We start from the raw sequence: 14,157 nt of genomic DNA on the forward strand, positions 1-14,157 counted from the left end.
TAATTTTTGCAATAGCCTTTCTACTCTTGTAATATCCCCAAGCTGGTTTAACTATTTAAAACCTGGGGAGGAGGGGTAGAGAATTTATGAATCATCATAGAAGGGTTAGATTATTCATTATTATAAAGTTAAGAGTATTTTATTGTAAGGTGGTTATTTAAAATGTGATGGTCTGTACATAAACACACATACATTTTTTAACATTTTTTGCTAGACTATTTGATTATTTAAATTAGGAATTCTTAACTCTTTTTTGTCATGGGCTCCTTTGACATTTTGCTGAAACCAAATCTTTGAATCCCACCCTCCCCTTCAGAGTATTTTTAAATGAATAAAAGAAGATAAAAAGTATGTTTTGGTTGAGGTTACATTTCTGTATTTTTTATTTTGGTTGTTAATCAGTTAAAATAAAATGCTTACGAAGCATATTCAGCTGTTTGAATGGTGTGAATCCACCAAGTAGGTGGGTAGCAAATGGGAAATACAGGTGTTCTCAAGGTAGTTTTAAATGAATATTTTGGTCAAGTGTGAAGTTGCCCCACCACCACCAAAAAAATAAAGCCTGCCAAGTAAATATAAGGCACAGTCACAACTTTTCTGGAAATGGATGCGTAATATGTAAAGCAATGAAGAAATGATAAATAAAATAGTACAGGTTTCACTTGTTCTGAGGTGTCTTACCTGATGAGCACTGTTCTTGAAGAGATGCCATTGTGTTGTTTGGCAAAATAGGGTGATGTTGAAGAAGATGAAGCTATACCTGATAGCGAGCAAGACATCAGGCCTCGTTTTCATCGATCACGGACAGTGGCTCAGCAGCACGATGAAGATGGAATTGAAGAAGAGGAAGATGATGACGATGAACTTGATGACGATGATACAATATCTGACTGGAATCTAAGTAAGACAGAAAACGTTGTGACTTTCATGTAGTAGCTGCTCAATTAAAGCACTTTAGAAATTACAAAGCACTTTCCTCACAATAACCCTGTGAGATATTTCAGATGTACCAACTTTACAAAGAAAAAGCTGACAATCGGGGAAATTAAATAATCTGTTTAGTTCCCAGAGCAGCTAAAACTGGTAATGCTTGAAATTAAGGCATTACGGAACATCAAATTACTTATATCAGTATGAATGACTTGTGTTATCTTTAGGGATGTAATCATGTTGACTTTTTTTTGAGCTAATGTACAGTCCAACAGTATTTTTTCATTATTCTATTGAATTTGAATAAAAACTGGGAAGTAGGGAGATTTGCCATTCAATATTTTTGAGGTTTTGTAAAGCAGGGTATTCCTATTTGACAGCAGGAAATTGAAGCATGGAGTTGGATTTACAGTTGTGTGGCTAGTGGTCACACTATAATTAGATTCCATGCCTCTTAAAAAAAAAAATTGCAGATTAACATTGTACATTTAACAGGTTTTGCTGTAGCATGTTTTGTTATTCCTTTACCTTTAAAACTACAGTATATGTTTAGCCTGTTTTATCCTTTTGTTGGGGATTTATTTTTCTTAATATCAGTGCTCCATCTAGTTTCTTAGTGTTAATAAGCTTTAGGAGTGTTAAAAATGAATAATAGTGTTTCTACTTTGCCGATATATTTAGATACTCATATTCTGAACATTTGATTGGGGTAGCATGTGTTCGTTTACAATTTGCCATTTGCAACCAGTATTTTTGCATAGAAATCACAGGGGGGAAAACTGTCCCCGGTTAGAGTTCAGCTAATTACTTATGTAAAAGAGTAAAACCTTTTTTGTGTAATGACCTTTGTGTGTTACGCGCTGTGCTAGCTTCACCCAGTAGAAAGCATGTTAGATTTTGGAATTCTCTCTCTCTCTCTCTCTCTCTCTCTTTCTCTCTCTCTCTCTCTCTCTCTCTCTCTTTCTTTCTCTCTCACAGTGTCATGTATGAAGTAATGCCTTTTTTTAAGCCACTAATTTTAATCAGGAAAATTTGTAGGTGTTACTGAGTAACTAAACTTAAAACATTCTTTTAGGAAAGTGTTCTGCTGCAGCTCTAGATGTCCTGGCAAATGTGTTTCGTGATGAACTTTTGCCACATATTTTGCCCCTCTTGAAAGAATTGCTTTTTCATCCTGAATGGGTAGTTAAAGAATCAGGCATCTTAGTCTTAGGAGCAATTGCTGAAGGTAAGTAAGTCTTGATTTTACCTTTAAATCTTTAATACTCTTACCTCATAAGATTGTAAGTTTTCTTTAAGGAATTATTATACCAAGAATAGTATTAACATTATACTAAAGAACCACAGAATATTTTTGTTTCTTTCAAGTTATGATGCCTTCCTGTTTTTACACCAATTATTTCCCAATACATTTCCTCTCTCAATCGAACTTTTCCTTGTAATGAAAAGAAAAAAAACAACCTTGAGCACAGCCTGTGAATATAGCCATTCTGACCTTATGTATAAGATGACATGCCTGGCCCTACATCTTTCTTTAGAGAGAAGCATAGCACACTGTATTACAACTTTTTAAATAATGTAACGGAAGTATTTTACTATACTGCAATTAACAAACAAGACTCCCAGTAGTTTTATGCTTTCATCAATGTGGCCTCAACGATGCAAACCAAAACCCTTCCATGTCCAAATATCTATTCACTTCTCATCTGTGGGGTAGTGGATAGGGTGCTGAGTTTGGAGCTACAAAGGCTTGGGCTCGTTAGCTGTGTTACCTGGACAAGTCTCTCAATCTGTTTTCCTCATCTATAAAATGAAGGGGTTGTGTTCAATTCTAAGGTCCGTTCCAATTCTAAATCTTGATTCCATGATCTTTCCATAAATTTGCCACAAAGTAGCCCTTCTACATGGGGTGGTCCTCATGTTCTCTTCCTGTTAGGTAAAAACCATTGGAGCACAATTGATTGTCCCTCATGCTCTCCATGTGACTATCCATGATTGTTTCCCATCATAAATTTTTTGATAACATCGTTTCCATTACTTTTCCTGTGTAATTTCTTATTAGTAATGCGTTACAGTCTACTGTTTCTGCCTTTTGTCTTTTCATCACCCTTTGTATGGTTTTTAATTTAAGTTCTCAGGACACCAGAATATTTTGTGACTCTTAACTATACATCACCAGAACAATACTGATTTTAAGAAGTTAGGACTAATACTGTAGTATACCTGAACTACTGTATTATAATGGAGTTCTGTTCTGAACCATTTGACTTTTTCCATTGCATAGCTGAGCTCTGCCCCACTCAAACCGAATCTTTCCACGTTTGCCACTGACCAGTGCTTAGTGAAGATATTAATAAAGTGTCTAGTAGCTTTACAAGAAAAATAATTTGAGTACATGCCCTTTTATTGTTTGGTTAGTAATACATTTTCCAACAAGTGATGACTATCATTCATCCTTTAATGAATGTCTTATGTGTATGTTTATGTATATGTGTATGTGTGTGTATATATATAATTTGCACATATATACATATAGTTAATGAGAAGTTGAAACCATTTTGTGGACATTGTTTAATGATTTTCATTTATTTACAGCAGAGAATGGGAGACATTGAGCAGATAACTTCATGGTTTCATTTATTTCCTAAAACATTAACTCTAGGTTAAATAACTATCGATTTACTCTTATCTCTATGTAGAATGCCTTCTACTTCATCTGTTGACAAGTTGACGTTGATTACGTTTGAATTAAAATTTACTCTATTGAAGAAATAGTTTGATTTACTGAGCTTTTGTGATTTATCGTTTTACACTTTGATATTACTCTTGTTTACAAAAGCCTCATAAAATTTTTGAAGTTAACTTTAATTTGCTGGAGAACTGGATCCAAGATTTATATTTTTAAAGTATTACCAGAGTATAATATGGTGTTCTCAATATGAACTTGTTTGAAAAAATAGTACTACTAGTCACAAACATGCCGTTAGACCTTTAACCATTTTATAGGTAAACAAAATGAGAGATGAGGTGGTTTGGTAGGAAGTAACAGAGACTGTCTCCCAAAGCTTTGTCTTTGGCCCTCTTCATCCTCTACTATTTTGCTTGGTGATCTCATCAGCTCCCATGAATTCAATTGCCACCTTTATGCTGATGATTTTCAAAACTGCTTCTATATCCCTAATATCCATCTCCCATCTCTAGCTGCTTAAAGCTCAACATGTCTAAAAATGAACTCACCTTTTCCCCACATCCTCCTCCCCTTTCTAACTATCCTTCCAGTCACTCAGGGTCCTAGTGTAGATATCATCCTCTTCTCACTCTCACCGCTTCCCGTATCCAGTCTATGGCGAAATCTTTGTGATTCTTTATAACATCTCTTCCATATGCCCCCTTTCTCTTCTTGACATTTCCACCACTCAAGTTGATGGCTTTAACTCATGCCTAAACTGTTACAAAGTAACAGTCTGCTGGTTGGTCTCTCTGCCTCAAGGGTCTGTCCTTTACTCAGTTGTTAAATTGATCTTCATGAATCAAATATCTGCCCATAATACTTCCTCCACCACTCCATTCAATGAACTTGCAGTGGCTCTCTGTTAACCCAGATCAAATGTAAAGCCCTCCGTTTGGTCTTAAAGATCTTTGTAACCCAACTTCTTCCTATCTTTCTACCTTTTCACTCTTCTTACCTTACTGTGTACTTTCCAATCCAGTGAGAATGATCTATTCTTAAACAAGACATCTATCTTCCAACTCCAGACGTTTTCCTGGCTGTTCTCTGTGCCTTAAATTCTCTCCCTTTTCATCTCTGCCATGACTTCCCTCACTTCCTTCAAATCAGAGCTAAAATTCCACCTTATATAAGAAACATTTGTGACTCCTTTTATTGCTTCCTGCCTTCCCACTATTAGTAATCTCCAACTAATCTTGTATGTAACTTGTTAATATATAGCGACGTACATGTCTGCCGCATTGGACTCTGATGTCCTTGAGAGCCAGGGACTGTTTTTTGCCTGTCTTTGTATCCCCAGTGCTTAGCACAATGCCTGGCACATAGAAGTACTTAAATACTTGTTGACTTGAAGTGTCAAAACAATTTTAAAAAAATTTTTCATTAAAAAATAAAATTAATCTTGTTAGGTAATTGCATACTAAGAGTAAACAGTATGTATTTTGCATTCAGTAACTGGAAGTAAGTTATAATAAACTTATGTTTAGGCACATAACATGTGTGATGTTTAAATTGGTGCTTCCCCCCCTATGTTTAGAATTCATGTTAAAGGAATTCATGTCTTGTTGCTCTGAGACTTAAGTTAAAGTAATAGGTTCCATTTGCCAAGGTCCAAAGGATCACATGCGCTTTTTTTTTTGTATTTGAAGTTTTTGTTGTGCTGAATACTACTTTGAAAGGGAGAACATGGGGCTAAGCTTGGATGTCATCTATTCTACAGATTATTTTGTTCTAATGTTATTTGCATCTCTGCTGTTCAACTAATCCTTTCCAAATGGGAAGTAGCTTTTGTCAGATTTATTTTAAAAGTTTGTAATTTCTTCTTCCTTGTTTTTTTTGTTTGTTTGTTTTTGTTGTTTGTTTTTTGTTTTTTCAGGTTGTATGCAGGGTATGATACCATATCTGCCTGAACTCATCCCTCACCTTATTCAGTGCCTCTCTGATAAAAAGGCTCTTGTACGTTCCATTACATGCTGGACTCTTAGCCGCTATGCACACTGGGTAGTTAGCCAGCCCCCAGATACGTACTTGAAGCCATTAATGACAGAATTACTTAAACGTATTCTAGATAGCAACAAGAGAGTACAAGAAGCTGCCTGCAGGTAGGCTATCATCTTAAATCACAAATAACTCAAATTTTTCTTTGGTACCTTGGTCATTGATTAAACTTTTTAGCATCTCTTAAGGTTCCTTCTAGGTCATAAACCCGATAGACTGTGAGATAACTTAGCAGTCATTTTAATCAGATTAGTAAATTTCAGTTTATAAAGCACTTTTTGAATGTTATGTTTGAAATCTATTTTCTTACTGCCCTGTTTACATGTTTTCCTTGATGATAAAACTTTAGAAAGCTATCTGATTAGCAGGTCTGTTTATAAGAAATTTGCATTACTATATTTACTGTTTAGCTTTTTGGAAAAACTTTTATTTGTTTGCATAAAAATTGGCTGACAATTTGATAGTATCTCCTTAGGAATCGAGGGAAACTGAGAGGAACTTAATTTAAAGTTTGGGGGGGTTTGTTTTGTCTTTTTTTTTTAACAGTCACATTCCATACCTTCAGATTTTTGCTTAGTGCTTATAGTAGGCCTTCTAGTAGTTTTCAAAATGTGGGCTTGCCACAAAAATAATAGCCCCAAACTTAGGTTCATATTTCTCATTGTTTCTCTTTCCCCACTGCATAGCATATGTGCACACAACTACCTAGTGACACAAGTAAGAAAACTAAAGAGGGAATGAGTCCCCATATAGAACTTTCCAAAGATGACAGTAGTGATGGAAGGTAAAAAGTCAGGACCTTTTTTTAATACCACTAACCTTGATTGTATGTAGGCTAGTTTCTGGGAGACATTGTTACATCTAGCTTCTCATATTTATAGGAATACTTTTATTCCATTTTCCATTCCCCCAGGTGGGTTTTCCTTTCACCAAAAGAGATGACACTTACCTGTTCCTGTTTGTTCAGTGATTACATAGCACCTTCATCTCAGCTACTAGCCTTATGTAGATAAGTGTTTGAACCTTCCATCTTTAGAATTACTTTACAGGCTAAGATTTAAGGATGTTCCTATCTTGAGCATATGCCTTTTACATAAATATCCTACTTTTCTGGAATACACTTAACATATTTTGAAGTCCTTATTTCTGGTTGTAATTTCTACAACCCAATATCCCTTCATAGCCTAGCAAAAAAGTCTCACTCTTGCTTCATTTAAATCCTTTACAGTGGCTAAAATGATTAGGGGGTGATGAACAGAGTAGAAGTAAGCAGAACATTAAATGTATAAAGAAAAAGTATTGTAAGTTTTTAACGATTCCTCAGTTAAAATTGTTTTCTAGAGGGTATTTTGATATGAAGTAAATTGGTAGAACAGTAGGCATTCTTGGTAGCACCAATATTATGAGATGTTATTTAGTTACAGGACTTAGAGGAAGACTTGATAAATAGACTTGCCCTGATCAAACCATTAGGTTGCTCATATCTGACAAATACATTTCCTCCTTTGCCCACTTTGAGTCTGCCGCCTCTTTGCCCGGGTACGTTGGGCTCAAAATCCTCTGAAGCCATGACTGCTTGTTTCATTAAATGAATGTCTTTCATTGTTGTTTTGCCTTACATCATTGTAGGCTTTGTGTAAATTGTTCCTTGTTCTGTTTGTTTCGGTCTGCATCTGTTCATACAGCCTTCCCGTGATTCCCTGAATTCTTCATATTTGTGTTTTCTTAAGGCACAATGATATTCCATCATGCTAACACATCAGTTTGTTTAGCGACTCTCTGGCACCAGGCCACTCCTTTATGTTAGAATTGTTTGTGAAGGACTAGATTGTGACAACTTTATTTCATTGTGTTTTGTAATTCCAAGGTCTAATCTTTAGATCTGGCAGTAACAATGGGCTAAGTGGTACCAACCAGGCAAGCCGATGAGTAGATGAGAATGGGAAGTTGAAATAGTTTTTGGTTTTTTGGTTTTTTTTAAAGACTTTCTGGGTGTTGGGCTATAGAGTGCTTGTAGAAAATAATGACGTATAATATATGACAGTGTACCTATCCCTGTTATAAATTGTTTCTAATTTAATAACCAATTCTCTCTTTTTTTAAAAAAAAAATTCTTAGTGCCTTTGCTACCCTGGAAGAGGAGGCTTGTACAGAACTTGTTCCCTACCTTGCTTATATACTTGACACCCTGGTCTTCGCATTTAGTAAATACCAGCATAAGAATCTGCTCATCCTTTATGATGCCATAGGAACATTAGCAGATTCTGTAGGGCATCATTTAAATAAACCGGTAAGTGTATTTCTCACAATTTTAAGAGAAGGACATACAGCTTAGCTGGATTATGAGTGCCGTGTAACACCGTGAAGTGATGAGTGTTTTTAATTATGTGCATCTATAGTACAGAATATGGATAATTTTTTTTTTTGTCATAAGCATTTCAGCTGAGTTTAGTCTTTGCCTTTTACAGGGAACGACCTGCACGTGCCGTTTTACAGTTAGTTGTCCACTGTAAAAGGCAGACACTGAACTCAACTGAAATGCCTTTGACATTTACAAATGCACCATTGAAATTACTTCAATTCCCATTCAAGTTAGGTCATACAAATCTTAAAGGACTTTAAAATTTAATATACATACTACAAATTTATCCATATTTATTACAAATAAATACAAAATTTAAAGGAATTTAAAGTTACTTTAGTGCTTATTAATTAACACTACTGCCTGCTGGGGAAGGGATCAGAATTGTGTTATAATTAGAAGACATGTAAGTGACACAGAACACAAGACTATTTGAAGCAGCATGACCAAGTACATCATAGAGTGCTGGGCTTAGGAGTTGGGGGAGAAGATAGGGATGCCCTATGCAAGGCACTGTGTTAAGCACTTTTACAAATATAATCTCATTTTGTCCTTACAACCATGTAATAGCATATAGCTGTTGTTATTCCTATTTTACAGTTGAGGAAACTGAGAAAAATTAAGGTTAAGTGGTATGCCTCGGTCCTCACAGCTAATAAGTTTTTGAGGCCAGATTTGAACTCAGGTCTTCCTGATTCCAGGCCCAGTACTTTATCCACTATACTACCAATTGCTGGAATTGGGAAGACTTAGGTTCCAGTCCTGCCTCTAGTACCTCAGTTGATAAATAAGCATTTATCAAGTCCCTGTTGTGTGCCAGGCACTGGGGATACAGAGAGAAAAGTAAGGCAAGTCCCTGTATTTGATGAGCTCACATTCCTTCCAGGGAGACAACATGTATGTAACAACAATGTGTGTATGTGTGTGTGTGTATAATATGTGTGTTAAAACACTATGTATATTATATAAAGCAATATATGTGTATATATGCACACATGTACGTAACAACTTGTGTATATGCACACACATCTACACATATATGCACACATATAAATAAGCACATAGAAAAACATACAAATTAAATAGAAGAAACTTTTAGGAGTGGGAATGCTGCCAGCTGGGGGAACCAGAGGAGGCTTTCATGGAGATGGTGGTACTCAAGCTGAGTCTTGAAAGAAAACAGGCATTTCAAGAGGTAGAATTGAGGAAGGAAGGCATTCCAGTCATAGGGAACAGCCAGTTCAAAAACACAAAGACAGAGAGTGGAGTGTTGCGTGTGAAAAATGTCAAGAAGGCCATTTTGGCTAGACTGTAGTATGTGTATAAAGATTAATAATATATAGTAAGATGGAAAGGTAGATTGGGGCTAGGTTATAGAGAGTATTCAGGGCCCTGAGAGGACTTTTTGTTTGATCCTACAGATGAAGGGGAATTTGTTGAGTAAGAGAGTGGAATATGTTTCAGGAAAATCTGTTTTGATAGCTATAGAAGGATGAATTGTGAGGCAAGGGTAACTAGGGGGATTGCAATAGTCTAGGCCAGACATGATGATGGCTTACGCTAGGGTGATAGTCATGCGAGTAGAGAGAAGGGATTGGATAGGAGAAGTGCTGTCGAGGTAGAAGTGTTAGTATATAGCACATTGAGTATGTGGGCTAAGGGAGAACCAGGAATGGATATTGGAAAAATAGTATTCTTGATTGAAAGAAGGTCTGGAAAAGGGATGAATGCTGAGGGTGTTTTTGTTTGTTTGTTTGTTTGTTTTAATTCTCTAGGATAATCTCTGGGATATTCACTTTAAATTATCTAATAGGTAGGTAGTGATGTGCAAAGGTTGTTCAGGATAGACTGGGGCTGATTGGAACCATCTTCATAAAGAAGCATTTGATGTGCCCTCATGGTTAGGATCGGGATGTCTTTAGAGTATCCTTATTTAACAAGTGTCATCCTATGACATGGCCACCCATGTTCTTTTGTCCTGACACAAGGTATGCAAGAGCACACTTGAAACCCAACTGGAGCTGGTCAGCTCTGGTAGGACTGTAGACTGACTTGAGTGAGAGACTCTTGAATTTGGGCATGTATACTTCTCTGTTCAGAAGGACAAAGAAAACTGACATCCTTTGCAGATGTACCACTTAGAGTAGGCAGACCACAGGAGTCTTAATATATACCCTTTATGAGGAATCTGGTTAAGAGCAAACAGAAGGATTATTAAATGTCCTCACAGATGTGCCAAGTATTTCTGCCTACATTTGTTTCCACCTTGAGAGAAGAAGCTTAGTTTGACCAAAAATGTATCAAAGCAAATTGTGGTGAGAGCTGATATTGCTAGGAGTATCTAAAGCACCCACCTCAAAAATATTATACTCATTTTTCATTGCTCTCTTGCTTAAATTGTTTTAGATAGAATCTTTGAGAATTTGGGCATCTGGACCTGTACTATTTGGCTAGGCTTCTTTTTGCTATCCAAGTGAGGGACATCTTAATAACACGTTATATAATACTTTAAGCCTTTTTACTTTAATTTCATTTTAAGATTATCTCACCATGGTTTTAGAATGTTAGTTTCAGATTATGTGTTAATTTTAAAGCACTATGCCATAATGGCCATGCTATGTCATAGGTTGAGTCCCTGTCTTCCCCAGCCCCTATTGTGTCAGGTAAGAAAAACATACAGCTAGGTGACCCATGATTGAGAATTAAGGTAAGGTGTAATTTCGCTTTAATTTGGATTTGCAATCATGGGTCCTGTCACCTTGCATTTCAGTTCCCTCATTAATATGGGATAGATTCAATCCCCTCCTAGTCAGTCCATCTCTGAATCTTATGCAGGGATTCTTAAACTTGTTCCACTTGAGACTCCCTCAGTACTTCTTAAACTGTGGGTTACAACCCCATATGGGACCATGACCCACAGTTTAAGAATCGCTGATCTGATGGATTCAGTTACTTTTAAAATCACCCTTAAGTTCTGTTTCACAAAGCATTTCTCAGTCACTTTTAAGGTGAGCATTTCAAATAGTAGTGTCCCATTTTACAGAAGATCTAAGGGTTAGAGATATGAAATGGATTTGCTCTCAGTCCCACAGTGCTTGTCAGTCATGACTTGAACTGCCATGTCTTCTGACTTCATGCCCAGTGACCTTTCCATCACACCATGCTACCTCTTCAGCAGTGGAGTTGTGAAACATATTGTTATTTCCCTTAAGGGATCTAAGGGAGGTTTGTATTGTCAGAACACATCGGTAGTTTGTTAAAAACGAAGATTCTTTTCATCCCAAACTGTGGAGATGTGTACGTATACTAGTCTCCAGAAAGAAGTGTCAAACTCGTAAAGAATCCTTGAAAAGTAAAACAGAGTTAGATGTCTTATTAAGGGCAATTTCTCTTTCTTGATTTTCCCAGAATTGATTCATTTCATCATAGAACTGTCCTTTTTAAAAAAAAATGTCTTTTTTTCCCATGTAAATAGGAATATATACAGATGCTAATGCCTCCACTAATCCAAAAATGGAACATGCTGAAAGATGAAGATAAAGATCTCTTTCCTTTACTTGAGGTAAATCATTTGGAGAGGGGCAGTGTCAAACTCAAATACAAAGGGGGCCACTAAACTATACATAAGATTCCCTATGGACTGCATCTTTACTTAAAAACACACACACACATTAATGTTATGTTAGATTGTATTTTTATTGATTTTGTTAAATATTTCCCAGTTGCATTTTAATCTGTTCCATGTTTCACTCAGAAGTGTTGCAGGTTGTATATTTGAAACTTCTGATTTCAAGGATGATGAAGTACAAGATGTTTATTATCGCCCAAGTTTTAGCTGTATTTGTGCTAACTACATGTGCAGTGTATGCTTCAATCTGATATTTGTATTAGCTTTGTTATTCCTTCTCTTGATGGATCAGTCCTAATGTCTTAAAGTTGCAATGATCAAAGGGATTTTTTTAATGAGTTGCCAACCTCCTAGTGATGTACCCCTGAGTATTTAGCTAGTCTGGTCTTTGAGTAACAGATGATGTAGTTTGTCATGATTCCCTCTTACCTAAGTATGACCTGTTAGATGTTGTGCCTTTCTTGTAACATGGCCTTTGGTTGCTGCCCTACTGCAATGGGATATTGGAATAGAATATAAGTGATTTCAAACTAGAAGAATTTTAAAATTGTACCAGTTGAAATACTGATATAAAGCATGATCTGCTTGCATTTGTAATATTACATGTGCTGTAGCAACTTCAGTTCTTAAAATTTGTAATACTGAACCAGAGGACCAGGCACATAGTAAGTGTGCGATAAGTTGTTGAGATGAGGGAAGTGCCTGCAGTGATGACTTCATGTGTCTGTGAATTGACAGCTCTTTACATGTGTGGAGAACTGGAAAATAGTGTAGGGTCTAGAATGCAAAAGGAGATCTTGACAGGCGCTACTGAAGCTTTCTAAAAGGGTATTGGAAAAGAGGACCAGAAAAATGTGACTACATTCTGACTTGTTATAAACTTTCTTATTTATAAACGAGTGGCAGCTGGAAGCATGGCTATTCTGGGGTAAGCTTGACTTGGGTCCATCCCCTGATAATTTATGTTTAGTCTTGAGACAAAATGAAACTTGTGTGAGTCCTTCAACAGTTAACAGAAGGAGAATTACTCAGGCATAGCAGAAGGCTATCCCAAAAGGATGTGTGCTGAGGACGTGGTGAGTCGATGGAGCAGCTCCTTTGCCTGTGTTTTCCATCATGGTCTGTTAATCATCAGCACCACATGGAGTTCTTCCTGGACGTTTTATACTGCAGTGACCAAGGAGTGATGTCAACAGCCTGAGCTTTTAGTCCCCTGAGCCATTGAGAATAGTTTCAATATCTTTTAAGGAAAAACTAGCCTTAATAATTGGGATCTTTAAGATCCCTTCCAGTTCTAAATCTATAATCCGATGACCCTGGATAACAGGTTTTAAGATTAGAAATGATTTGTCAGATATCCTTAAGAGGGTTAATTTGGTATAAAAAAATTTTTTTTAATTGCTAAGATTACAGTTAGAGGTAGAACTAGAAAATATGAAAGATAGGATTTGTGGAAATTTGAGGCAGCTACTAAGGAAGAAGAAAAGTATGCCCAAGAAGACACTCAAAGCAGACTGCGTATTTTCTCTTTTTGCCACTTCCCCAGCTCAGGTCATGTGTGTGGTAGGTTGGATTCAGGTGTGGAAAGTAGGAAGAGGCTGTTAGAGGTGCCACTCTGTCCAGATGTATGGTTGGTATGATGAACCTCACTGAGTCTTCTCTTGGAAATAGAATGCATTTCAGAAACCATTGTTGTGGACCACTCATGTAGGCAGGGAGTCAATCTTGCTGAAATAGGAGTTAGAAGTTGGTGACTTTCTAGCTGCAGTTGTCAGCTTTGCTTTTGGGGTCAGGGCAGTATAGAGGGAGTTGAGAAAATGTTAAATGACATTTGAATGAGTGCAAAAAAGAAGTGCATGAAGGCTTATTATATATTAAGTGCTAAGGGTTGGGGATACAGATAGAAGATTCCTGCCCTCCGGAAGCTTACATTCTGATAGAGAAAGATGAAGTTGTAGGTGGGCTGGCCAGGGGAGGAGACAGTGAGTGTGGAGCCATAGAGCCCTTCCTTTCCAGCAATGCAGCATTGGTTTGATTACTGTTCCCAGAGCTTAGAGGTTTAACAAAGATGGTTAGAGGGCGAGGGAGTGGATCTTGGTTGAGCTAAATGAGAAGAACTCATCGAACGGGACCCCAAGGCTGGAGCTGGGTTGAGTAGGAATGGCATGAAGGTGCATAAAAAAAAGGAGGGTCAGGCTTGATGTAGCAATTAGTGCGTTACTGATCCCAGAAGGAGAATCTAACCATTAGCATTTAGCTATACAAAATTTCATTTTGCCTTATTGAATTGTGCGTTCAGAGGTCTTTGGCTTTCTTGAGTCTGACCAAAAAAGCAGTCCTATGCTTGACTCTTGTTTCAGTGCCTGTCTTCGGTTGCCACGGCCCTGCAGTCTGGCTTCCTTCCATACTGTGAACCTGTGTACCAGCGCTGCGTGAACCTTGTCCAGAAGACTCTTGCACAAGCCATGGTATTTCCCTGTTTTCTTAGCCTGCTAAACCCAGCCAGTTGTT

General features: G+C 37.1%; 1 protein-coding gene across 1 annotated transcript in view; it reads left to right on the top strand.

The window, feature by feature from the left end:
* Positions 1 to 14,157, top strand: part of TNPO1 (transportin 1) — a 67,447-nt gene that overhangs the window by 34,339 nt on the left and 18,951 nt on the right. Inside the window, exons 11-16 of the mRNA XM_072606315.1 lie at positions 733 to 901; positions 2,006 to 2,158; positions 5,535 to 5,760; positions 7,775 to 7,946; positions 11,494 to 11,580; positions 14,007 to 14,114. Coding sequence (XP_072462416.1) covers positions 733 to 901; positions 2,006 to 2,158; positions 5,535 to 5,760; positions 7,775 to 7,946; positions 11,494 to 11,580; positions 14,007 to 14,114 — 915 coding nt within the window. The remainder of the gene's footprint in view (positions 1 to 732; positions 902 to 2,005; positions 2,159 to 5,534; positions 5,761 to 7,774; positions 7,947 to 11,493; positions 11,581 to 14,006; positions 14,115 to 14,157) is intronic.

The sequence above is a fragment of the Notamacropus eugenii genome, chromosome 4, assembly GCF_028372415.1.
Source record: "Notamacropus eugenii isolate mMacEug1 chromosome 4, mMacEug1.pri_v2, whole genome shotgun sequence".
In the NCBI taxonomy this organism is placed as follows: domain Eukaryota; kingdom Metazoa; phylum Chordata; class Mammalia; order Diprotodontia; family Macropodidae; genus Notamacropus; species Notamacropus eugenii.